The sequence below is a fragment of the Zootoca vivipara genome, chromosome 7 (assembly GCF_965207765.1).
Source record: "Zootoca vivipara chromosome 7, rZooViv2.hap1.1, whole genome shotgun sequence".
Lineage (NCBI taxonomy): Eukaryota > Metazoa > Chordata > Lepidosauria > Squamata > Lacertidae > Zootoca > Zootoca vivipara.
Window position 1 is genome coordinate 86,085,356 of NC_142590.1, and position 27,837 is coordinate 86,113,192.

Consider the following 27,837-nt stretch of genomic DNA (forward strand, 5'->3'; position numbering starts at 1 on the left):
GGTTTGTTGAAAGATTTGACAAAAGAAAGATCAAATGCCTTCAGAAACTGAGTAAATGTAATACCATCCAAGGCTGCTTACCCATCAGTCAAAGGCACAGAGTACAACTGCACTATGCAAAAGGCTTTATGCTCCAAACTGGTGAGTCTTGTAACAAACGAAACAGTAAATGAGCTATCTACGCTTCACCCCAGACTGGGGAATTTACAGGACACCTGTGCTTCTGCACTGAAAATATCCCAAATTCTACTGCCAGAAACATCAGACCCTGCACCTAGATTGTTAAAACAAGCTAACATACGTTTACTTCACATGCTTCACTTGCAATGCTTACAAAATTCTTTGTTCCAGGCATTTTGGCCAGATAGTATAAGGTGAACCAGCGCCATGCACTGAAGTTCCATGCAGAGTCTCTTGAGTTTCCAAGGACAAAAAGCCTGTGGCCCAACTTGTCCTGCATCACTTACAACAAATAGCACTGCATGAGCACAGAAAAACATTCCAACCTCCAAAATGAACAAATACAAGTGTCTCTTGCCCATTCAGGGAGGCCCATGCAGGAGAAACTACTCTATGGGCACAGTCGTGCTCTCATCGTGCTTGTGTGTACGTACGGAGAACAGGCTGTATGGAGTGGTTCCAAATAGGAGTCAAGCAAAACCAAACAACCACCAGTTCCACCATGTGCCATGGCAGAGCACTCCACTGGGGCTACGCAATGTACTTCAAGAGCATACTAGAGGGTGTACTTCAAGAAGCCCTTATGCATTTTACATTGGATGGTCAGTAATTTGCTCTTGCCCCAGTTCCAGGCTGGCAGGATAACTCTATAACAAGAAACAGGTACAGGGATGTAGGGTCTGATAGTGGATATGATACTGGCTGGTCCCACGCATGCAAGACACAGAAAAGCTTTGGCTTTAAATATATTCTTTGGTTGCAATGAAACAAGCTGGTATGGCAAGTTGTGTTTCCTTGGACAGTGGTGCATGGAGAGAGGGGTGGACTATGCGTGGCTCCTGTTAGTAACTACTGCTCTCTGAGCATGTACAGTCTGAGGGAGCAAGATTACAGCCAAAGCATACATTTAAGTTCATGTTATTTACATTTGACAACTGCCTATCGAGCATAGCTGCCAAGTCTTCCGTTTCCCGCAGGAAACCCCGTATTTTAAACTGTTTCCCGCTGGCAGCCCGGATTGGGAAAAATCCCGTAAATCCCCTGGATTTCCTACCTGCCAGGGAGGCTCCATTTTGGGTCCTGGCACCGCCCGATATCCGGTGCCCAGACATGGGTAGCGCGGCACCGGAAGTTACTTCTATGCATGTCTGGACATGCGTAGAAGCGACTTCCGGTGCCACGCCGCTGCTGATCCCACATTTTTCAGCGGGAGACTTGGCAGCTATGCTATCAAGAGGTATAAAGCAAGCATGTCCAAAGTCTGTTTCTGGGGCCTAATCTGCTAATCTGGCCCGCCAATCATTTTAATCTGGCCCCTGTGGCAGTTTATTTCCTGGGGTAAAATCCTTAAAAAACACAAACAAACCTCAACAACTTAAATCCAAAAAAAGGTTAACAACTTTGGTGGGCCCTTACGGCCCTTCACTTCATCAAATTTGGCCCTCTTTGAAAAAAGTTTGGACACCACCGGTATAAAGAAACAGGCTTTCATCAACCCATAATTACCACTCATGTATGCTCATAAATTCAAATCAAGTGAAAAATTGGCTGCCTAACCCTCATGCACAAGCAGCTGCTGTAGGAGAGATATGGTTCCAGATGTGCAATCACTCAGTTTTCTTCGTAAGAGAGTTGCGGAGGGAGAGACTACAACTTTTAACAGCAAGCCCAGACTATTTGGCAAAATGCAATTATCACAACATAAACCTGTGAGGTTTGACAACGATGAGCAGACTAATGCTCAGAATCACACAGGCTAAGACATGACCCCCAGCTACCAAAGTTGGAAACGCAAATTCTTTTTATCAGACTACCAAATCGGGTTGGACGGGTTGCGACTAGCAGACAGGTTATAGTACGTTGTCTACCCAGGGTACAGTCTGAAGACAAGTGAGGTCATCACTATGCTTAAGCTAAGGAGGTTTGAGTTTAGCTAGTGCCTAGATAAGCAACTGCCTATATGCTACTATGCGTTCCATAGCCGAAGGCAGGATATAAAAGTAAGAAAATAATATATTTTTTAAATACCCTCAAATTAGGAGACAACAATGGGAATGGAGAGCACTGGAAGATCTCTCTCAGGAGAGTGCTTGTAATCTATGATATTTTAGTCCTGCCCATCTTAATGCAGGTATATGCTGCTGGGGGGGGGGGCAACAAAAAAAATCCCTTTCCTAGTGGCCATAACATATCACATTCCATGCAATACGTCTAAGCCAGGCTTCCTCAACCTCAGCCCTCCAGATGTTTTTGGCCTACAACTCCCATGATCCCTAGCTAGAAGGACCAGTAGTCAGGGATAATGGGAATTGTAGTCTCAAAACATCTGGAGGGCCGAGGTTGAGGAAGCCTGGTCTAAGCACAGCCTTCTTCAGCCTTGGGTCCCAAGATTGTTGTTGTTGTTTAGTCGTTTAGTCGTAGAATCATAGAGTTGGAAGAGACCACAAGGGCCATCCAGTCCAACCCCCTGCCAAGCAGGAAACACCATCAAAGCATTCCTGACAAATGGCTGTCAAGCCTCTGCTTAAAGACCTCCAAAGAAGGAGACTCCACCACACTCCTTGGCAGCAAATTCCACTGCCGAACAGCTCTTACTGTCAGGAAGTTCTTCCTAATGTTTAGGTGGAATTTTCTTTCTTGTAGTTTGAATCCGTTGCTCCGTGTCCGCTTCTCTGGAGCAGCAGAAAACAACCTTTCTCCCTCCTTTATATGACATCCTTTTATATATTTGAACATGGTTATCATATCACCCCTTAACCTTCTCTTCTCCAGGCTAAACATACCCAGCTCCCTAAGCCGTTCCTCATAAGGCATCGTTTCCAGGCCCTTGACCATTTTGGTTGCCCTCTTCTGGACACGTTCCAGCTTATCAGTATCCTTCTTGAACTGTGGTGCCCAGAACTGGACACAATACTCCAGGTGAGGTCTGACCAGAGCAGAATACAGTGGTACTATTACTTCCCTTGATCTAGATGCTATACTCCTATTGATGCAGCCCAGAATTGCATTGGCTTTTTTAGCTGCTGCATCACACTGCTGACTCATGTCAAGTTTGTGGTCAACCAAAACTCCTAGATCCTTTTCACATGTACTGCTCTCAAGCCAGGTGTCTCCCATCCTGTATTTGTGCCTTTCATTTTTTTTGCCCAAGTGTAGTACTTTACATTTCTCCTTGTTAAAATTCATCTTGTTTGCTTTGGCCCAGTTGTCTAATCTGTTAAGGTCATTCTGAAGTGTGATCCTGTCCTCTGGGGTGTTAGCCACCCCTCCCAATTTGGTGTCATCTGCAAACTTGCTCAGGATTCCCTCAAGCCCATCATCCAAGTCATTGATAAAGATGTTGAACAAGACTGGGCCCAAGACAGAACCCTGTGGCACCCCACTAGTCACTACTCTCCAGGATGAGGAGGAGCCATTGATGAGCACCCTTTGGGTTCGGTCAGTAAGCCAGCTACAAATCCACTGAATGGTAGCATTGTCTAGCCCACATTTTACCAGCTTCTTTACAAGAATATCATGGGGCACCTTGTCAAAGGCCTTGCTGAAATCAAGATAGGCTACATCCACAGCGTTCCCTTCATCTACCAGGCTTGTAATTCTGTCAAAAAATGAGATCAGATTAGTCTGACATGACTTATTTTTCAGGAACCCATGCTGACTTTTAGTGATCACAGAGTTTCTTTCTAGGTGCTCACAGACTGTTTGCTTAATGATCTGCTCTAGAATCTTTCCTGGTATTGATGTCAGGCTGACTGGGCGGTAATTGTTTGGGTCCTCTCTTTTCCCCTTTTTGAAAATAGGGACAACATTTGCCCTCCTCCAGTCTGCTGGAACTTCGCCTGTTCTCCAGGAATTTTCAAAGATTATTGCCAGTGGTTCTGAAATCACCTCTGCCAGTTCTTTTAATACTCTTGGATGTAGTTCATCTGGCCCTGGAGACTTGAATACATCTAAACTAGCCAAGTATTCTTGTACTACCTCCTTACTTATTCTGGGCTGTGTTTCCCCTGCTGAATCATCTGCTCCATATTCTTCAGGTCGGGCGTTGTTTTCTTTCTTGGAGAAGACTGAGGCAAAGAAGGCATTGAGGAGTTCTGCCCTTTCTCTGTCCCCTGTTTGCATTTCACCATCTTCTCCTCTGAGTGACCCCACTGAGTGACCCCACTGTTTTTCCTTTTGCTACGGACATACCCATAAAAGCCCTTTTTGTTGCTTTTAACCTCTCTGGCGAGCCTGAGTTCATTCTGTGCTTTAGCTTTTCTGACTTTGTCTCTACACGTGCTGGCTATATGTTTGAATTCCTCTCTGGAGATTTCCCCCCTTTTCCATTTTTTGTACATATCCCTTTTAAATCTTAACTCAGTCAAAAGTTCTTTAGATAGCCAGCCTGGCTTCTTTAGGCACCTTCCATGTTTCCGTCTCATTGGTATTGCCTGAAGTTGTGCTTATAATATCTCCCTTTTAACAAACTCCCAACCATCATGAACTCCCTTCCCTTTTAGTATTACTGTCCATGGGATTTCACCCAGCGTTTCCCTAAGTTTTCTGAAGTCGGCTTTCTTAAAGTCTAGAATTTGGACCTTAGTATGCTTGGTTGCTCCTTTCCGCTGGATAATAAACTCCAGAAGAGCATGGTCACTCCCACCTAATGATCCTGCCACTTCTACCCCACTAACCAATTCATCACTATTGGTTAGGACCAGATCTAAAATGGCTGATCCTCTTGTTGCTTCTCCCACTTTCTGGACAATGAAGTTGTCTGCAAGGCCAGTGAGGAATCTGTTCGACCTTATGCTCTTGGCTGAGTTTGACATCCAACAAATATCAGGATAGTTGAAATCCCCCATTACTACTATCTCACTTCCTTTGGAATGCTTGGCCATCTGTTCCAGGAAGGCATCATCTGTGTCCTCAGTTTGGCTTGGAGATCTATAGTAAACTCCCACAATGAGATCACTGTTGTTTTTCTCTCCCTTAATTTTGACCCAGATACTCTCAATTTGGCTTTGAAGTTTTAAATCCTGGATCTCTTCACAGGTATACATATCCGAGTATACGTGATCTCTTCACAGGTATACGTGTCCGACTCTTCGTGACCCCATGGACCATAGCACGCCAGGCACTCCTGTCTTCCACTGCCGCCCGCAGTTTGGTCAAACTCATGTTCGTAGCTTCGACAACACTGTCCAACCATCTCGTCCCAAGATTATGTTGGGACTAAAACTCCCAGCATTCCTGACCACTGGCTGAAGTAGCCAAGGATAATGGGAGTTGTAGTCCAACAATATTTGGGACCCCAAGGATTGAAGAACTGTGATCTAGCGCATGGAGCCATTCTGCATGTGCTGGTTTCTCCCATCTTGTGGAAAGCATTCTAACTAGACACCAAACGCCAGCTCAAAATCTAGCAGAAGGGCTCCTGCTTTTGTCATCCCCAGCCCTTGGCCTGAACCCAGATAAGGAGATTCCTTCAGGAAGAACAAAGGCAGGGCCTGGAGGAAAGGTGCGGCTTCTGAAAGGGCGCTGGGAGGGAAATGTGTCATTTAATAGCAAGGGGATGTGGTGGGGGGAAGCAATGGCTGACTGCATTTCCTTATCAGCCTCTGATCTGATAAACTAGGTGGTGATTGGAATTTCAAAAGCTGCTTGCTGAACAAATAATGGAAGTGGCTCTTTGTGAACTAATTAGCTCCAAGGAAGATTGGACGCTCTGTGTGTGTGCACACACACACAAGCAAAGCAAGAGAGGCTGCTCAGTGCCTACCGTATGTGCCACTGGAAGTATTTGTGAAAAACTTCAAACATCTGAAATATCTTGGAAGTAAGCAGGCACTACTAGGAAAGAATGGCAGATTGAAAGTGAGATAAAATCAACTCTCCCTCCCCCGCCTTGCTTGTAGCCCCGACTATCTTTCTAGGTACAGGTAGGTAGCCGTGTTGGTCTGAGTCGAAACAAAATAAAATAAGGAATTTTTTTATTATCTGAAGGAATTTTTTTATTATCTTTCTAGGCAATGTGATAGGAGTCCACTCAGTCTTACAGCAAGTGTCATCCTCTCAATTAGACTAGCAACTTAAGGCACAGCTGGGACAATTCCCTGGCAAAAACAATTTTCATGCACAAACCTTTCTTTCTTTCTTTCTTTCTTTCTTTCTTTCTTTCTTCCTCCCTCCCTCCCTCCCTCCCTCCCTCCCCTGTGTGTGTGTGTGTGTGTGTGTGTGTGTGTGAGAGAGAGAGAGAGAGAGAGAGAGAGAGAGAGAGAGAGAGAGAGAGAGAGAGAGAGAGAATAACTATCAAATCTCGAACTTACCCATGATTCCCCTATAAAACAGCTGACCTCCTGTTAAACACCCAACATTGGTTCAGGCATTCCTACACACATGACCCCATCACAAATTTGCAACTGAAAAACTATCAGCGAAGGAAGCAAAAATCCAACCAAGCTAGGTTTAAAATGATTTCTTTGGCGTTTCGTAGCCGAGTAAGGTTGTCTTCCATGAGCACAGTCTTTAACAGGGAGTCCGTAAGTGATTTGGAGGGGGAATTAACATTTTTGGTAAATCTATTTTCAGTGACCGCCAAATTGACAGAACCTTGCTGATGGACCATTACCTTCTATATACATCATTGCTAGCGCCCAACATTTAGTCACTTTTGTCATAATTGGAAGGGGAGTACAGTAATGGGCAAAATTATATACACAGATGTTGTCTCGTCATCAGTAGCTTCTATTAAGTTTGCTAGCATCAAGGAATCAGGGTCACCAGGGGCAATGATATCAGTGCAGCCAAATCATGCCTTCCACCACTGGTTGAAGTGGCTATATTACCATGACTAGTTTTTCCACCCTTGATGTTACAACACACCTGGGGCACTTTGTCGCTAAAATGGAAAGGCAGAATACAAACCCTGAAGGTACTTAATTAGCTGCAGAAGAACCACAGGAGAGGTCCTCTCCCTGATCTAGCAACAGTGAAGTGATAATGAAACTTAAGCAACAACCAGATTTGCTCAAAACAAGATTCACCCCAAGATTTCAAAAGCACGCGAGTTACAAATCATTTTGCCGCCACCTCTACGCAGAAATTGGGCTGGAAATGGAGGCAAACAAAGGTTTGTGGTGTGTTTTCAGGAAGAATTTCAAACCCAGGTTCACTGGCAGCGCATAGAGTTACACAAAGGCCTGAAAAGGCAAGCTGGATCCTGGCCAGGACCAGAGTTCGCACTGAGCCAGGGTGGGTGCAGCCTTTGTGAGGGAATGAAGGGAGATTAAGCAGCAAACAGTTTTGCAGCAATAACAGCACAGCAAGGATGAAGCTGGAGACCAGATCTGTGTTTGCCGTCTTGAGTCTGTGTTTGCAATTGGAGACAATGTGCGAAGACTTTGAAAGAGCAAGCCTCTTTCCCCTTTCTAGGAAAACTCAATATTGTCACATATTTATCTGAACCTGAATCACCTGGCACAGACTGACCGCTTTGGCAGGTCTGTGTGAGGTCCCTGCCAAAAACAAGCCACAATATGTGCCCAGGAATCCTCAATTCTGTATGCTCAATGTATTACAGAACATGCATTTTTCTGAATGTATTTAAATGAACAGCTTGGGCCCTTCATTCATTGGAACAAGAGACTGCCTCCTTCCCAATAACCATCACAATTTGTACATTCAGAATTCTGAATACTCCCAGTACTGTCAGTTTTGTCCGGGGACTGACAAACACAAGCCCAAAGTCAAGGATGAGGAATCTCCACTTCAGCCAACACCCCTGGCCAATGTTGCTGGACTCCACATCCCAGCAGCCCCAGCCAGCAAGGCCAATGGGTAAGGATGGGAACTGAACTCTAGCAACACATTGAGGGCCAGATTCTTCATCCTTGCCCCGAGTGGTGCAGCCATATGCTGTGGTCGGGATTCCCAAGAAGGCAGAAAATAGCAAGCACCTAGGGCAGAAGTTTTCAACCATTTTGAGTCCACGGCTCCCTTCACCAACTACATTCTCTCTGTGGCACCCCTGTGGGGCTCAGGAGCCTAGTTATGTCACCCCTTGCCTGCAAAGCTGACAGCCTCTTTCCCTTTTTCAAACACCCTGCCTTGTGGAGTGTTCCCTCAGCCTCCTTTCCCCTATCCTTGGAAGTCCTCCAGGCAGCCACAGCCGCCCTCCCTGGTCTCTGAGCTGCCCACCCCACCCCAAAGAGAGGTGCCTCCCAGGCGCACCATTCGCCTGCAGAGCTTATAGCCAGGGCTGCTGCAATAAAAGCTGTGCACGCCTTTAGGAGGCAGAGACACAAGAGGGATTCAGAGGAGGGAAGGAAAGAAAGAAAGAAAGAAAGAAAGAAAGAAAGAAAGAAAGAAAGAAAGAAAGAAAGAAAGAAAGAAAGAAAGAAAGAAAGAGGGAAACCGGCCAGTGTTACCCATGGCACCCCTGACCATCATTCAAGGCACCCCAGGGTGCCACGGCACACTGGTTGAAAACCACTGACCTACATGGGACTGTTCAGCTGCATTCTGCCAGTTGTTGTGCTGATTTCTATGTCTTACAATACTCCCAGACTGTGACTCAGAGGTGGAGTTCAATATTACATAAAGCAAAAAGCCAGAGATTTCATTTGACTTGACCAGGTATACAAGTTGCTGTATGCAAATTATGTTGCAGGAAAAGGCAGAACGTATTATGTGCTTCATGACATTCCTGTATCAAGAGACTTGTGTTAATAAATTGCCTTTAATTAGGCACATTTTCTGCTAGGATCTGAGACCGGCCAGCCTTTTCTTTTAAAGTTGCTCAAACAATCAGAATCATGCAAACAAAATTTACCTCTCCTGGAACATCATCAACCTATACAATAAAAATGCACCATCACTGGTAGTTCTCTCCCAAATTTTCCTGAGGTTCAACTTTTTCCGTGACAGCTGCCAATCAGGAGACCTGAAAATGCTTGGGTGTGTTAGGTTTTTCTTTAAGATTGATGTGGTCAATGGTGCTACACAGAGATGTGTGTTTGTAGCCCTGATCTGAATGATAGCACACCTGTGAGCTTTTGATAATTTGAATAATTGGAGGTGGAGTTGCCTTGCTGCACTGAATGTGGCAAGGTGATTGGGTAATTGATTATTTTGAAAATTGTATTTAAGTTACCCAAATGTTTCATGAGTTTGTGTGTGAGGTACCCTGTTTCTCATATTTTAAGACATACCCATAAAATAAGCCATAGCAGGATTTTTAAGCATTCAAGGAATATAAGCCATACCCCGAAAATAAGACATAGTGATAGGCACAGCAGCAATACCGGCCATGGCAGGAGGAGGAGGAAAAATATAAGACATCCCCTGAAAATAAGCCATAGTGTGTTTTTTTGAGGAAAAAATAAATATAAGACATGTCTTATAATATGAGAAACACGGTATAGAGGAATGGTGCTAAGAGGGGTATATTGTACAGTGGTACCTCTACTTACAAATGTTTCAACTTACGAATGAAGCTCCGTCCGCCATCTTGGATGCGGTTTAGATAGGATTTTTTCTACTTACGAATTTTTAGATAGGATTTTTTCTACTTACGAATTTTTAGATAGGGTTGCTTCTACTTACGAATTTTTTCTCCCAATGCATTCCTATGGGATTTGACTTACAAATGTGCGTTCGGAACGCAATAAATTCATAAGTAGAGGTACCACTGTATGTGTTGTATATATTGTATAATAAAAAGCAAGCAAAGATATTGCAGGCGAGTTTGTTATTTCGTCGACCCTGCCGTTGCTGCCACTTGGTTGGTACAAATGCCCAACAAACAGGGTGGGGGTGGGGGACCCCAAACTTTCCACTCTCTAGCACATTATTTCCTTCTCATCTGCAAACTATGTTTCCCAACCTGTCGCTGCCCAGAGTGGTAAATTCGACCTCTCACCCTGATACACATCAAGATGGGAATTCCACCGAAATTGGGTGAAGGAACATCAGCTGCATTCAGATGCGCAAATGATGTCACTCCTCTCAATTGCTTTACAGTACTTGAAAGGGGGTGTGCATCCCAATGCAAAGGGGAAGAGGCCGGCTTGGCAACAGGAACGTGTTCCCTCTTCTCCTCATTTACAAACTGTTTCACACCCTTTCCCTAAGATGGGGAAGCATGGTTCTGATTACCAAAAGCAAGTGGTAGAATGTGCCCAAATGTGTTGTTGGCCCAACCCTACCAACTACTGCAGAGTTCTTCCTCCAACTTTAAAAGTCCAGAGATCCTTGATTCAACGGTAACAATGTCCAGCAGAGGAAATGTCTGCTTCGACATGCTCAGTTGTAGTCATTTCTCCAGTTGCAGGCATTTTCAAACAGGCCAAGAGGCAAGAGCAGCCAGTTACCGTATCACGCAGCTCGCAAGAAAACGGCACATCGCTCACATCTTCCTAATAATTACAGACCAAGCCCCCTGAAATTCCCAGCTTCACTGACATGTCTGACCTTGCTCCGGACACAGTTCACCTCAGGGTGCCTTGCCCCTAATCTTTGAAGAATCCAAGTGTGCGTAACAAAAGTGGCTGGCCTGGGGGAGAGGGTGGGGTGAGGGGAAAAACCATGCTTAGCAACTCCCAGGTGCAGTCTGGACTCTATTCGTCCTTCAGTAACTGAACAAAGCAAAACATATTGGAAAAGGTTTTGGGGCAGGCAGGCAGGCAGGCAGGCAAAAATCTCATTTTTAAAAAACCTTGATCAAAAAAGACTCAATAATAAATAAATAAATAAATAAATAAATAAATAAATAAATAAATAAATATTTATACCCCACCCATCTGGCTGGGTTTCCCCAGCCACTCTGGGCAGCTCCCAACCAAATATTAAAACAATACAGCATTAAACATTAAAAACTTCCCTTCAGGTGTCTTTTATAAGTAAGATAGTTGCTTATTGCCTTGGCATCTGATGGGAAGGTGTTCCACAGGTGCCACTACCGAGAAGGCCCTCTGCATGGTTCCCTGTAACCTCACTTCTCGCAGTGACGGAACTGCCAGAAGGCCCTCAGCGCTCGATCTCAGTGTCCAGGCTGAATGATGGAGGTGGAGACACTCCTTCAAGTATACTGGGCCAAGGTTGGAAGAAGAGTGTGGCAGGATCAGACCAAAGATCCATCCAGTGCAGTATCTGACCTTCCGCAGCAGCTAAGCAGATTTTTTGGGAAGCACATGAGGATAATAGGCACCTTCCTCTTTTATTCCCCAGCAACTGGGTTTTCAGAATCACGCAGTGTCTAAAACACAGAAGCTCCATAGAGCCATCAAGACAAATAGCCATTATTAGACCTCGCCTCCATTAATTTGTCAAAGCCCTTTTAAAGCCATCCAAGTTACTGAACAGTTTCACATCTTTGATGACTAGCTGTCAGCTAGCAGGAATGGCTGCTGTGGTGTTACAGCCATTCTGGTGTTGCTGCCAGGGAGCCCCACTGCTTCCAACTTCGCCACCAGGCCTGGCTTTAGGTATAGTCCCAGTGGCGCGGGGCGCCAGGGCGCCGGGCTGGGGGGGGCGCTGCGCGGGCGGGGGCGCCGGAGCGATCTCCGCGCCTCAGCGCCAGGGCGCCCAACCTGCTTGAGACGGCCCTGTTCGCCACTACCCTGCCCCACTCCCACCTCATCCCAGTAAGCAGCCAGGAGTTCAGAGACATGGCACTGGATACTTAAAATATCCAAGATTTCTTAAAATCAGACAAAAGCAGGCAGAATCTCAAGCTTTCTTACGATTTCTGTATCATTTAAAAGGTTAGTATCCTTTGAATATAGGGACCCAGGTGGCGCTGTGGGTTAAACCTCTGAGCCTAGGGCTTGCTGATCAGAAGGTCAGCAGTTCGAATCCCTGTGACAGGGTGAGTTCCCGTTGCTCGGTCCCAGCTCCTGCCAACCTAGCAGTTCGAAAGCACATCAAAAATGCAAGTAGATAAATAGGAACCTCTACAGCGGGAAGGTAAACGGCGTTTCCGTGTGCTGCTCTGGCTTGCCAGAAGTGGCTTTGTCATGCTGGCCACATGACGCCGGCTCCCTCAGCCAATAATGTGAGACGAGCGCCACAACCCCAGAGTCGGTCACTAGTGGACCTAATAGTCAGGGGTCCCTTTACCTTTATCCTTTGACTACAACCTCAAATGTACCCTTAAAACACTGCAAACTGTATATTAACTCTGTACGAAATGTAATGGTTCACTTTACCTGTAGAAAGCATTACAATTAAATCTAACTACTAATACAGTTCAGGGGAAGGTGTTTTAATTTATTAATAGATGGTACATTCCCTAAGCATTTTGCAAAGGTCAGTTCAGGCTAGACAGAGGAATCTTCATGTAATGTATATGTCAAGCTTGGCTCTGCGGTCTTCAGGGGGAGCAGACATACTCCCCCTGAAGGTGCAGGTTCATAGCTTGGGGGTTCTCTTGGATACATTACTGTCATGGGGTCCAGGCAGCCTCAGTGACATGGAGCATCTTCTACCAGCTTCAGCTAGTGGTCCTACCATGGTTCTATCTCGATGGGGAGAACATAGTCTATGCTCCGGGAACCTCTAGATTAGATTACTGCAATGCACTATACTGTATAAGGGGTTGCCTTTGAAGGCAGCTCAGAAAGTCAAGCAAGTGCAGAAAGCAGCACTCAGATTAACAACAGGGATGAAACCATCAGATAGTACAGGGGTCCCCAGACTTAGCGGGCTTCGGGCCGGTGCCCGCCGCGCGGCGGGCCAGAGGGCAGGGGAGTGCGCGTGCAGCGGGCCGGAGGGCGGGGGAGTGCGCGCCCGTGCGCATGCGCACACGCACACTGTCGGAAAAAATCGCCGAAAATCGCTTGTGCGCATGCGTATGGGCCTCCCCCGACCCGGAAGTACATCGGAAATGACCTCTTCTGGGTCGGGAGAGGCCCATACGCATGCGCACAAAGGATTTTCGGCGATTTTTTTCCGATTTTGAAGATCGCCGCCGCGCCGCGTGCCGTAAGAGCGGGCGGCGGCAGCGGGCGGCGGGGGTCGTCGCAGGCCGGATTGGGAGGCCAATTGGGCCGCATCCGGCCCGGGGGCCGTAGTTTGGGGACCCCTGAGATAGTATAACACCCAATCTGGCCCAACCGCACTGTCCACATTTCCAAGCCCAATTCAACATACAGTGGTACCTCGGTTTGCGAACGCAATCCGTTCCGTGGAGGCGTTCGCTCGCCAAGGCATTCGTGTGCGCAAAGCACCAATAGAGCACTTCTGTGCATGCGTGAGCTGCACAGATCGAGTCTGCGCATCCGACGCCGCGGAACCCGGATGTAAAGACTTCCGGGTCTGCGGCATTCGTAAACAGAGGTTTTCGTAAACGGAGGTAGTCATAAACCGAGGTTCCACCGTATCAGGCCCTCCTCCATATGCTACCCCTAACAGAGCTTTGGAGAGTCTTTATGGTTGTGGCCCCTGCCATTTATAGAATGCTGCCCCCAGAAAGGATTACCTGAACTTTTGGGTTCCATGTTAAAACTTCCCCATATTCCCAAACTTTTTTTGGGATGGAATAGGCTGTGTCTTATTAATCACTGTTCCCCCCCCCCTTAATTGACTATTATGCCTGCATTGGATTTATTAATTTTGGAGGTGGTATTATTTTAGTACCAAATGGATAGATTGTTCTTTAAATCAAAAAGAATAAATAATACAATATTGACATAAAAGGACCCCAAATGCCACATCTTTCCAGAAACTGTTTTTTCACCCTGAGAGTAAACTTTCATTTGGAAAGAAAGGCAGAAAGGAAGCAGCATGAAGCGTACAGACTGGTAATTGTTCTTAAAAGCAAGGGGGGAAAGTTAACAGGTTAGACCACAATGGCCTCCATGGATGAGCTTTTCCTGAAAGATTTCAACTGTGGTGGCTTTCAGAAAACCAAAGACGCTTCATAGGGAAGAAGACAAATGATTCTTTTCTATAGAGAACACCATTTTATTACAATCACTAAGGGAAACGACATTAAACTGACCCTGGAGGAAGAAAACTAGTTCTTTCTTCTTTTTCTGAAAGCTGCCAACAAGCACCACTTTTATCTCCTCTAAACACAACTCAACTAGTGCGGCATGTGCTGAAGAGGTAACTGCTGCAGCTCCCTCTCTGCGTACCTATCTCTTCTCAGGATTTGAAGGTGCAATCAGACAGCAGGCAGGACTATGTTAACTCCGTGCTTTAAAAATTAAAAAAATTCTTGCCTGTAAAAGTTAAATTCTGCATATGATTATGAAAACCATATGTTGCATAGTTCTGCTTATTTTGAATAACTTTCATTATTTTACTACTTTTCACAAATTATTTCAGCTGTGTGTGTGTGTGAATCTATGCAGGGTGCAAAGTGCCTTCCCTCCGAGTTGTGCCATTTTAGCAGACATTGTCCAATGCACTTTTGTGCATATCTTCAAAGCCACAAGAGCTAGAAACCTAGTTTATGTTTAAACTGCAAGCTGAGATCTTACGAATCCCAATACCACAATCTGCAGATTTTCCTGCAGAATGGTAGTACACATATAGAAGAAGAATCTTTATTTGAATCAGCCACCAGACATAGCAATAAAATACAATACAATTTACTGAAGACAGAGGTAAAAACTTAACTATACAAAATACATTCTGAGCATGGGCAGGCAAACTAAGTCCCGGGGGCCAGATCCAGCCCAATCGCCTTCCAAATCCAGCCCGCGGACGGTCCAGGAATCAGTGTGTTTTTACATGAGTAGAATCTGTCCTTTTATTTAAAATGCATCTCTGGGTTATTTGTGGGGCCTGCCTGGTGTTTTTACATGAGTAGAATGTGTGTTTTTTATTCAAAATACATCTCTGGGTTATTTGTGGGGCATAGGAATTCGTTCATCCCCCCCCAAAAAAATTAGTCCGGACCCCCACAAGGACTGAGAGACAGTGGACCAGCCCCTTGCTGAAAAAGTTTGGTGACCCCTGTTCTTGAGAGATCTTAGTCTAAACTGCCCCTGCCAAAAAATTTACGGTTTTTGCTGTCACCTGGTTATCTTGATCTGCTAGAAGAAAAGATACAGTAGCAATGGTTGAGCCACCTGGTATGGATAGTAGTAGGGGGGTAATAACCTCACTCCTCCAATGTTTATAAAGAGTGCAAGCTAGTAGCACATGAGCTACTGACTCAATACTGCCATCTCCACATGGACATAACCGTTTTTCCAGTGGAACCTTTTGAACTCGGCCCTCAAGTACAGCTGAAGGCAGGTATATTTAATCTTGCAAAAGTGAAAGTGTGTCTATATTTTGGAACTGTTAAATTTTGCAAATAAGGTGCCAACATATCAAAACGACTAGGTGGGAAATAATCATACCATGGACTAAATTTTCTTATTGTGGCCAAATTATTCCATCGCTCAATTATATATAGGCGCCATGTAATTAAATAATTTGCTTTACTGAAGCCCAGTGTTCATAACTGTTGTAGTGAGAAACCGGAAGAAAATGAAGCTTTTGGGTGACATTTTTAGTCCAAGCGCTCTCATGACAATCTTGTGATACTAAGGGTAGTAGACCGGTGGGGGTTTAAATTTAGCCGAAGCCAATAATTGAATGTCCTATGCCAGGTCTGTAATTCAACAGAGGCGAGATTAGGCTCCAAGCGCAATGAAGCATTTGGAACACAGGAGGGATCAGAAAAAAATTGCCCTAGGAACTTAGACTGAACAGCTTCTCTAGATCCAAGGTGAGCACCCTGTCCATATCTGAGCCCCATATAACAGATGGTAGCACACATATAACCTGGGCTAAACTTTTTCGTGTGTGTCACAATAGAAGAGGATTTGGTACTTCCGAACATTATCATCCTCTGGCTGTGAACACACACCAAGTGGTGTAGTCTGTGGCCCAAATAGGCTCCCAATCTTCACATGTCTCCCCAGAGTAACTCACAACCAATACCTCCTTTTAAGGAGGATTGCAACAGCCTCTACAATCAACAACACTTAGCTGCAAGCATGTCCTGGCATGAATGTTCTCTTTTTGTTGCTTTCCAAGACCCTTAAGCATTTCTCTTCATGCAGCTATCCACCAAATACTAACATCATGTAACCCTTTCTGGGTGCCTTGGCCTGGAATCACCTTCATGGGAGGAGATGTCAGGGATCTGGAAAGAAGCCAGCTGTTCAATATTCCTTAAAGCACTTTAGTCTCTTTGTTAATATAGACAACTGCTACATCACAACTCCCTGATACCTACTGTATCTGTTCGTTTTGAAATCAGGGATTTGACATCTTTCCGCAGGGCCTGCAAGGCGGAGCTGTTCCGCCTGGCCTTTGGGCTGGACTCAGTCTAAACCAGGCATCCCCAAACTTCAGCCCTCCAGATGTTTTGGACTACAATTCCCATCATCCCTGACCATTGGTCCTCTTAGCTAGGGATCATGGGAGTTGTAGGCCAAAACATCTGGAGGGCCGCAGTTTGGGGGTGCCTGGTCTAAACCCACCCCTCTCATTCATTCATTCATTCATTCATTTGCTGAATGAACCCCCTTATATGGGATTTGTATATAAATTTTCCATCGGTTCTTTTTGCTGGCCCATGTAGGACCAGCATAGATAGTTGGCCCCGGTGAATATTTGACATTTTTTCCCCTTATAGGCTACCACTAAAATGAGGCTGCATTTTAAACTGTATTCTAACTTATATTTTAATCAACTGTTTTTGTTTTATTTTGTTTTAATGTTTTTACTGTATTTCTATTCAGTGTTAGCCGCCTTGAGCCCGGTCTTGGCCAGGGAGGGCGGGGTATAAATAAAATTTTATTACTACTACTACTACTATTACTACTGATTACAAAGACGAAATATTGTTCTCTTTTTGCACAATCCACTGAGAGTTTCCTAACCAATTTGCTCACTTCATAACCAGTCGTCAGAGGACATCAAGACGCCAGGCTACATTTTGCTTCTGATGATCACAGGTTAGCACAGTGATGGCGAACCTATGACACGCGTGTCAGACGTGACACGCAGAGCCCTCACTGCTGGCACACGCCCCATCAGCCCATTCGCTGTTGTTGTTGTTGTTGGGGTTTTTTTCCCCATTAGTTCTCCCGCTCCTCCTACAGCTTGTCTCCGCTACAGCTTGTCTCCGCTGTTAAAACCAGGATCCTTTTTGTTGTTGTTGCTGCTGGTAGCCAGAGATTAGTTTTTTAACCCTTTCTGTGCTGTTTTTTTCTGGTGCTTTGGCAGACTATGATTGGGTGTAACAGCGTTCGTTTCTTAACCTGTTCTGTGCTGGGGTTTTTGGTGCTTTGGCAGACTATGTCGGTGCTGCATGTTAGTTCCAGTGAAGGTGTTATTCATCATTTATTTCTGTTCTCTTTCCCCCCAAAAAAAGTGCAGCAGCTTTGGGGCATCCCCTCAAAAAAAGCAAAGCAACTTTTGAACACACCCCAAAAAAACCTCCAAAACTTTGGTCAGCAGCTCCCCCCCCCAAAAGCCCAACAACTCTGGGCACTTTGTAATAAATAAGGAGTTTTTGGTTTGGTTTGGTTAAATAATTAGTTTTTGGTTTATTAGAATAGTTATATATTACAATTATACATTTTTGTTATTTAAACTATGAATATCATGAAATAGTTTATGGTGTTTTTTCTCGAAGTGACACACCACCCGAGTTATGCTCGGTTTTTTGGCGAATTTTGACACACCAAGCTCAAAAGGTTGCCCATCAGTGGGTTAGCATAAACATCAACCATTCTCGCTGATGATACACAAATGTCTGCAGCTGATCTGAAACAGTTACAATCCCACCCCCACCCAAAAACAGATACCTCCAAATAGATAATCAAATGAATAGCCCTTTCCATTATTTGGCAGAACCTCCTTGACCTCCCCCTGCCAGAGAACTGTAAACTTAAAGCCATCACAGGCCATTCACTACACGATGTGAGTCTATTATATAAATTACTCAGGCTGGGTGGCCCGCCACTTCAGTTTTTATTTTTATTTCCCCCCCCTCCCTTTTCTCTTTTTCAGGTTGTCATTCACTGGCTGGGGATTCCAATGCTCCTCCTTGCTTCTTTATTTGTGGGTCCTGCTACTCAGGACAGATGGGCAGGCAACAGGAAAGGGCACAAACAAAAGAACAGCTTGTTAAACTGGAATAATAGCAGCCTCGTTCACAGGGCTGTCGTGGGGGTAAACGAGGCAAGAGTTGCCATGCACTCTGTACACTGAAAACAGCTACAGAAAGGAATTGCCATCATCAGTAACAACCTTATCAATTGCAGCAAAAAAAAAAACCAAACTGCAAAACGCAAGGATAGGCAACTTTACCTGCTTTGCCTGGCCATATCCCCATCATTCAAAGGCATCCTGGGACGTGGACACCAGGCTCTTTCCTTGGAAATCTTAGCCACTGCCACAAGTATAGGTGGTGATATCACAGTGGCAAACCCCAACAGCAACTACCGGTATTTTGCAGCTGTTGATGTCACCGATCAAGCTAAGAAGCCGTCTCCCGTAATTTACTCAACTACTGATATGAGAAATGCATTGCATCCTCCAGATCTTGATTTTCCTATTTCTAGCAGGATGCAATAGCAGCACTGTCCTCTGATGTGAGACGATTCATAGAATCATAGAATTGTAGAGTTGGAAGAGACCACAAGGGCCATCCAGTCCAACCCCCTGCTGAGCAGGAAACACCATCAAAGCATTCTTGACATATGCCTGTCAAGCGTCTGCTTAAAGACCTCCAAAGAAGGAGACTCCACCACACTCCTTGGTAGCAAATTCCACTGCCGAACAGCTCTTACTGAATCTTACTGATTCAGTTATCAGTTCAGTTATCTTAGTTAGTTAACAGTTTGCTGCGGGGCCAAAGTCAAAATGCTGATCTTAACCTTAAGCCATCAAGTCATTTTCTGTCAGATATTATTTCGGGGCATTATCTCTACCTTCCCCAGGTACCCTGGGAATTTATTATTACATGAAGCCACTATGCCAGTACCCTATAGGAACAGGCCTCGTAGTACAGAGCTTATGGGCAGGAAAGTGGCATTGAAACCTAGTTTGAATTACACCACCACAAAAAACGAGCAGAATTCTGATCAACTTCACAGGAGAAAAATAACACACAAGGGGGAATTTCCAAAGCCACAAGTAAACAGACCAGGCTGTTTGAAAACTAGTGTCGCGTCTGCTTTTGCATTTAGTGTTTTCTAGAAAATTGAACCCAAATGTTTCAGAAGCCAGCAGGGTGGAACAGTAAACCTCCAGTCTGCCTGCTGTGACACTCTAGTCCTTTAAATGCTACATCATCAAAATCACACTTCAGAACTGAATGCTGGACTCACTGAATTCCAAGGAGGGAATTGTTTACAACACAGACTGCTTCCTCCGCCTATTCTATTCAGCAAGCAACTGGTAAGCCAGTTCTCCCCCAGAAGCTTTGCCTGTCACATTTTGTGTGCACTTGAAATGAAAGGCTGGCATATAGGTTACTGACAGAGCTTTCAGCGATGGAAAGGCTCTCTCCAAGGAGATATTCAACTGCCTCCATCCCCAGGCATTCATTCTAGACAGCTGCCCTCCTTCCTCCGCGTATTGGAGCTTTGTTTAAATATTTAACTAGAGTGTTTCAAACTGAAGCTGCCAGCTTTGAAATGAGAACTGGTTCCCAAACAGGCAAAGCCAATGGCCCTAGGTCATAGACCCGCAAAAGCCACCTGGAGATTACCTTTCTTACCGAGTTCCTGCATTTGCAAAGAGAAAACAGTGCCCAACTATTCCTTTGTGGAGATTTCTGCAGATAAGACCAGCAGATCCACTACTACTAAACAAAAGGCTCACAACCAGTCAGGGTTTTCTACACACAAAAATTATATGGCAATCGTTGTACACCCGCACAGTTATTTTGCAGAATTTGTGTTATCCCTTGCATGCTGGTGTGAAACACTGTGCTTCTTTGAATTCTCCACTTGTCTAGGAAAAGTTTAACAAAGAACCAGGAACATCGTTATACAGTGTATACTCTCTGATTAATCCAGTTCAGTTTGCTGATACATGTTATTATTCTAAAGAATATGGGAGGGGTCCCCATTTAAATATATATAATACTTCAAACATAAATCTTTTTTTTTTTCAAAATATAAAACAATTTTCTAGCAGCCTATATCACAAAAAGGGCTGAGTAAACCACTGTTTATTAAGAAATGAACAGTGACCCAGAAACCAGGTTATCAAAAGGAAGGAAAGGTTATTGGACACCAGATACTTTTCGTATTCAAATCATTACACTTTGTCTTGACAGGCCAGTATGAACTCTGATCCCCAAAGGTTTGAGCTAACATTCAACAACAGGATATCAGCAATTTGCTTTAAAATCCCAGACGTGACTACTCAAAGTGCAGTTATTTGCTTTCTTTTGTATTTAAGTGGCGTGTCACCTTTCAGATGCTTCATCCCGCCTGCAGAAAGCGCAAATGTCCACACACGATCTCACTAACAAAGAACAGTCCAGTACAGTGGTACCTCTACTTACAAATAACTCTACTTACGAATGTTTCTACTTACGAACGGAGCTCCGCCCGCCATCTTGGATGTGGTTTAGATAGGATTTTTTCTACTTACAAATTTTTAGATAGGGTTGCAATTTTTTCCTCGCAATGCATTCCTATGCGATTTGACTTACAATTTTTTCCGACTTACGAATGTGCGTTCGGGACGCATTAAATTCGTAAGTAGAGGTACCACTGCATTGACTTTGTGACTTCCATTCAACCACAAGGTCCCAAACCCATTAAATACTGTACATCCAATTAAATATGAGGAATATATGTATGATGGCCATGATGGAAATTTCCCTTATGGCTGGCTTATCCCTAGAATAAAGATGAAATCTTTGCCTGCTCTGTGTCACTCCCTGTTGCAAGGAGAAGGGTCCAAGCACAGCTTTCTCACAGGAATGCTGTTGAACTAGGTGCAGAGATGCTTCACATTGGAGAGCAATAAAATATGCAGCTCAGCCCCTCATGCAGCTTGAAGTAGTAAGATTCTGTTCAATATATATACTGCACATACATCTGAAGCACTTTGAAAACAAGGTAACCTTGCTATTCATACATGTAGTGCTACAGCTCTGCGTGATTCCGTTGTCTTCTGGAGAAGACTTTGGGGGCCAACAATACTGTGAGTGAAGTTAGCTAAGGAAAGTTGCAGGATTTCCGATGTGTCCTGTTGTGTAACTCAAAAATCCATGAAAAAAGAAGAACACTCTTGTCTATCAATATCTCTGCAAAGTAAAAAGGGTCCCTTGATCAAGGAGAATGCTGTATAAACCTCTGTCCCTTTCCCTGCAGTTACCTGTCCAAGATCCAAGGTGACGTTGACCTCATTGAATTCCAGCCTTCGCGAAAGAGGAGGGCTTTGCCACCAGCGCTCGGTGCCATCTATAGCATTGGTGATGGGATGGGCTTTGTTGCTGTTGGCCGATGAGCAGATGTCACAGTACTGACCCTGTGGTTTTAAAAAAAACAAAGCAGAGAAAACGTTTCCATTTTTATTCAGGAAGATTATGGGTCCACACCCTCATTCCACATGCGTGATCATAAACATGGACCATATTCAGTCCTCCAAGCAGCCCAGGGGCAATAGGGAGACTCTCAACCCTAACTAGATTGAAAGCAGGCCATGAGTTTGCACATTTCCTCCCCTTAGACCTTGTCCTCAGTGGAACAAATGCATCTTACTCTTCTCCTGCTGAAAAACGTGACAAAAACTGAAAGTAAAAGCTGCTGAAGTTCTCCTCCCTGGTATGGAGAGAATGTGCAAGCTCATTCATGCACCTCATTCATGTACAGTAGTGCTAAGCCACAGTGGCAAGAGAGAGAATGGAGGGGTCATTCTGTCCAAAGGCCTGTGAGAAGTGCTGTTTGGTTTTTCACAAGCAAGATAAAACTGTGCATCATGTTTATGAAAGTCCTCAGAAAATAAATCCACCATCCTTGTACATCAGTCCAGTTAGTTATCTTAGCTAGTTAATAGTTTGCTGCTTAAGCCATCTTAAGTGCTGTCTTGGTATCTCGCAATTACCGATTGGTAAGTAAAAACTGTTCTCTTACACCAGGCATCCCCAAACTGCGGCCCTCCAGATGTTTTGGCCTACAACTCCCATGATCCCTAGCTAACAGGACCAGTGGTTGGGGAAGATGGGAATTGTAGTCCAAAACATTTTGAGGGCCGAAGTTTGGGGATGCCTGTCTTACACCATACACCAGCAACCTCCGGCCCAAGGGTCAGATACGGCCCACGGAGGCCGTTTATCCGGCCCACGAGCCGCATGGTCACTGAGCCGCCCACTCAGCAAGTCCCCTGCCCGCTGCGCTAAACTGGGGACTCACCGAGCGGCGTCAGAAATCGCGTCTGCGCAGGTGCAATTTCTGGCGTCTGCGCAGCCGCAGAAATGATTTCCGGTGGTGTGGACAAGTGCAGTAGTGATTTCCGGTGCCACGAAACATAGGCAGCGCGGCGCCAGAAATCGCTTCTGCGCATGTCCAGCCCACATCCAGTCCACGGACAATAGTCCGTGGGAACGCTCCAGCCTACAGCTGGAAAACGTTGCCGATGCTTGTCTTACACTGTCTCATAAGCTCTGATCCCACTTCACACACCAGAGTTGTGTCGCTTTGCAACCTACTCTAGCAGCACAGCCAGGTAGATTATTCTTTAAGGGATGACTGTGGTCCACTCTGAGTGAGAACAGTAGTTCTGTTCTGGTCACAAGAAACCAGGACTCTTTCTAATATCGCTTCTCACAGTTCCTCCTATACCCACACAAAGACCCACAAGGCTTCTAGGATTCTCTTTGGCTTCAGGGACAGCTTTTCCCACCCTCCACCCTCCCCATAGTCTGGCTCTAGAAACGCAGAATGCATACATGCCAACAATGTTCTGTGACAATATCCCTGCTGTTTGGAGAAAAACGAAAGATAAACAGAACCAGTCACATCTGCTTTAGGAAGTTGTTTGCTTGCTCTTTGGGCACCTCTTAAAATAACAGTAACACAATTCTGCATGATGATTCCTGAAATCAAGAAGCATCTGTTTAGCTATAGTTGGACGCCATTTTGAATAAGAATAGTAGGCCAAACCTTTCAAAGTTGCACAGATTTTATCCACTGATTTCAAAACTGCACTGATTTTTGTGGAGTTTTTTAAATAGAATTTCTGAGCAACATCAGGTATGAGAACCGCTACTAATATAAAATAAAAGAGATGAACTGTAGAAGAGTAACTACATGAGTTACATGGAATATCTAAGTTAACGGTCCAGCACAACTATGGACTGACTGGGTAAATCTGGGCAACAAGCCTGAGAGCCCAGTATTCCTCATGTGGGGCGCGGGAATGGAAGAAAACATGTTGTGTGGTTGGAGAGAGTTTTTTAAATGAAGCAACTTGCCCTGAGCCTTAGAGTTAGGATGGGCTGAAATAAATATGTTGCTAGTACAGTAATGCCAAGCCAAGCACATTTGGTCTAAAAATAAACGTGACATTTGTATCGAACCTGGAGAGTTCTTTTGTTTGTTTGTTTTAAATGTTTTCGGAAAAGTGAAGCATTAGGTCAAAAGTAGGATCTCAGCAGGGGCGTAATTTGCTAGCGGGATTAATGGCCTTCTGCTCTAGCAGCAGACTGGATCAGTGCCTCCGTGTAGGGCTGCCGGTGGTTGCTATGGTAACGGCAGCATGACACCAGGCCGAACTGTCAACTTCTTTCAGGCCTTTGGCTCTCCTGTGAAGGAAATGAAGCCCACACTTAATGGGAAAAATGGGACAACCTATTTGCTGCAGTAACAGGGTTGTCATGCGTCCGGAATTTTCCCAGGCCAAGCCGGTATTCAGCCTCCTTAAGCAGCGTCCGAGGTGAAAATGGCTGAAATGTCCAGGAAAATCCAGACGTATGGCAGCCCATGTTGGAAGTGTAGATTTTAGCAATTTTCATTAAAAAAAATACCTCAGAAACTTTTGTTGTTGTTGAGATTTGTCCCCACACCAAAACAACAACAACCACTCAACAACTTTTGTGTCCGCATTTTCACTTTTTGAAATACAGTGGTGCCTCGCTTAACGAATGCCCTGCTTAACGAAATTTCCGCTTAACGAAAGGTTTTTTCTAGCGGAGGTTGCCTCGCTAGACGAATTCGTTTTACGAAAAATTCGTCTAGCGAATCGCGGTTTCCCATAGGAATGCATTGAAATTCAATTAATGCGTTCCTATGGGCAAAAAAAAATCAAAAAAATTCAATGCATTCCTATGGGATTCGCTAGATGAATTTTTCGTTATAAGAAAAGACCCGTGGAACGAATTAAATTCATCTTGCGAGCCATCACTGTACGGAGATCCTATGCAATAATTGCACCCTAAGGCACTCGTGAACACTGAGGAAGAGTCATGGAGGCGCCCTCTTAACACTTGAGCTCAAATGGATAAGGGTGCAGCAGGATGGCAGCAAAATCAGGGTTGAGCAGATCACTAGCCGTTCTAGTCCACCAAGATCAAACGTTTGCCTACGCTGCTCATCTATCATATTAAATAAACAACATCATTTCTCCCCTTAAGGAAAAATGTATGTGGGAGCGTGAGGTGGGCGTTTGGTTTCTCGCAAGCAAGATAAAACTGAGCACCGTGTTTATGAAAGTCCTGAGAAAACAAATCCCATTAACCTTGCAGATCCAAGCAAATTGCAACAATAGGTTAAATTGCAACAACAGGCTTTTTCTCAGGAAAAGGGATGGGAGACCTAGAAAGGTTTTGCAGCAGCAGACAAGCAAGTTACAAAAAGGATTGTGGAATTCAATACCTGGGTAATCAGAGCAAACTGAGATAATGGAGCGGGTTTGAATGGAAGGGCTTCCTCTCAAGCAATTGCAAATCTAATCCTTTCTCTCATTTTAAATCTCCCATTTAAAGCAAAGGGATTGTTGAGGTCTTTGCAGAGTGTAATAGAAACCTGTGAGGACGTACGTTAGAACAGGGAAAACTGATGGGACAAAGTTCTAGCATTTCTTGCATTGTATCGATCAAAATGCAACTGTCCACACAGGTCCGTTTTGTACATCAGTTGATAAGATTAGGCCCACTTGAAAATTGCTGAGGGCCTTAGTGGACCACTTAAAGGTTATTCTAGCAACTGTAATGTCCTGCACTATTATTACGTTATCTATTATTTTTATTTATTAAATGCCCTTCACCCTGAAGTCCTAATTCATAGAATCAGAGTTGGAAGAGACCACAAGGGCCATCCAGTCCAACCCCCTGCCAAGCAGGAAACACCATCAAAGCATTCCTGACAGATGGCTGTCAAGCCTCTGCTTAAAGACCTCCAAAGAAGGAGACTCCACCACACTCCTTGGCAGCAAATTCCACTGTCGAACAGCTCTCAAATTAGAACATTAAAACAATTTAAAACATGCAATCACATTGGTCACTGTACACTGTACTGTACATTGTGCTGCTACCATTGCATTTTTTTAAACACAACGTGCTTTAATCAGAACGGCCTTTCAGATATCTGCTTTCTCCAGTCCGCACAGACCTTTTAGGAGTGATCGGCTTACTGCCACAATGGCAAGCCAGGATTTCAAATACTCATAAGCCGTGTACCAACTGGGCCGATTGTTGCTGGTTCAACCATTATAGCAGGATCAGCATGCAAGGGAGCAGAATATGTCACCAACACAAAGGCGAAGTGTTTAAGGATGGAAAGGTACAGCCAAAGGTATACAGTGGTACCTCGGTTTATGAACACAATTGGTTCCGGAAGTCTGTTCATAAACTGAAGCGTTCATAAACTGAAGCAAACTTTCCCATTGAAAGTAATGGAAAGTGGATTAATCTGTTCGCGGAGTACTTAAACTGAAGCGTTCATAAACTGAAGCAAACTTTTCCATTGAAAGTAATGGAAAGTGGATTAATCCGTTCCAGACGGGTCCGCAGAGTACTTAAACTGAAGCGTTCATAAACTGAAGCATGGGTGTAATTGGTTCCGGAAGTCTGTTCATAAACTGAAGCGTTCATAAACTGAAGCGAACTTTCCCATTGAAAGTAATGGAATATGAATTAATCCGTTCCAGATGGTTCCGCGCCGTTCATAAACTGAAAATTCATAAACCGAGGTGTTCATAAACCGAGGTTCCACTGTAATATCTTAAAGAGAGAAAGATCAAGCTCTCTCTGCCATTAAAACTTCCACTATCAGCTACACACAGTGCTCCTCCATCAGAGGCACAGAACCCATGGCACCATGACTCACACACAGCTCAAAGGGAATGAATGCGTGCAAACTACTTCTGGTTTTTGTCCGAATCCTGCTCAGCTTAACCCTCCCACTGAAATCAATGGGACTTAAAAGAGCTCACTATGTGCCCCAAGTTTTCTCCTGAGCAAGAGAAACGACTAGTGGGTCTCTTATAGTAGACATCAAGGTTGTGTCATCTGCATATCTGAGGTTGAAGAAATATCAACAACCTCAGATATGCAGATGATACAACCTTGATGGCAGAAAGTGAGGAGGAATTAAAGAACCTTTTAATGAGGGTGAAAGAGGAGAGCGCAAAATATGGCCTGAAGCTCAACATCAACAAAACCAAGATCATGGCCACTGGTCCCATCACCTCCTGGCAAATAGAAGGAGAAGAAATGGAGGCAGTGAGAGATTTTACTTTTTTGGGCTCCTTGATCACTGCAGATGGTGACAGCAGTCACGAAATTAAAAGACGCCTGCTTCTTGGGAGAAAAGCAATGACAAACCTAGACAGCATCTTAAAAAGCAGAGACATCACCTTGCCTACAAAGGTCCGTATAGTTAAAGCTATGGTTTTCCCAGTAGTGATGTATGGAAGTGAGAGCTGGACCATAAAGAAGGCTGATCGCCGAAGAATTGATGCTTTTGAATTGTGGTGCTGGAGGAGACTCTTGAGAGTCCCATGGACTGCTAGAAGATCAAACCTATCCATTCTTAAGGAAATCAGCCCTGAGTGCTCACTGGAAGGACAGATCGTGAAGCTGAGGCTCCAATACTTTGGCCACCTCATGAGAAGAGAAGAATCCTTGGAAAAGACCCTGATGTTGGGAAAGATTGAGGGCACTAGGAGAAGGGGACGACAGAGGATGAGATGGTTGGACAGTGTTCTCGAAGCTACGAACATGAGTTTGACCAAACTGCGGGAGGCAGTGCAAGACAGGAGTGCCTGGCGTGCTATGGTCCATGGGGTCACGAAGAGTCGGACACGACTAAACGACTAAACAACAACAACAACAACATGTGCCCCAAGTTTTCTCCTGAGCAAGAGAAACGACTAGTGGGTCTCTTATAGTAGACAGCCAATGAAACAACCCCTAGCACACACAAACCTCCCTATTGCTGGACTGACATTCCAGCCACTACTATAGGAAATGGAGAAAGAGGGCAGTAGTAAAGAGAAGAGCAGAAAATATGATAAACCCCCGAGGGCACGATGCAATGCAACCTCTCAATTTTTTAAAAAAAGGCTTTCAATCTGCACTTGCTGCTACACTGAATTCGTAAGGATTGTCCACCTCGAGATTAACACTCAAATAATTATACTGGAAGTACAAGAATAAAAAGGTCCGTTGTTGTTGTTATTATTATTATTACTACTACT

The 27,837-nt window shown here is 44.6% G+C and overlaps 1 protein-coding gene across 2 annotated transcripts in view; it reads right to left on the reverse strand.

Moving 5' to 3' along the window:
• LAMA5 (laminin subunit alpha 5) overlaps positions 1-27,837 on the reverse strand; it is a 191,505-nt gene that overhangs the window by 153,467 nt on the left and 10,201 nt on the right. For both annotated transcript variants that reach the window (XM_035123974.3, XM_035123973.3), the window contains exon 2: positions 21,517-21,669. In XM_035123974.3, coding sequence (XP_034979865.3) covers positions 21,517-21,669 — 153 coding nt within the window. The remainder of the gene's footprint in view (positions 1-21,516; positions 21,670-27,837) is intronic.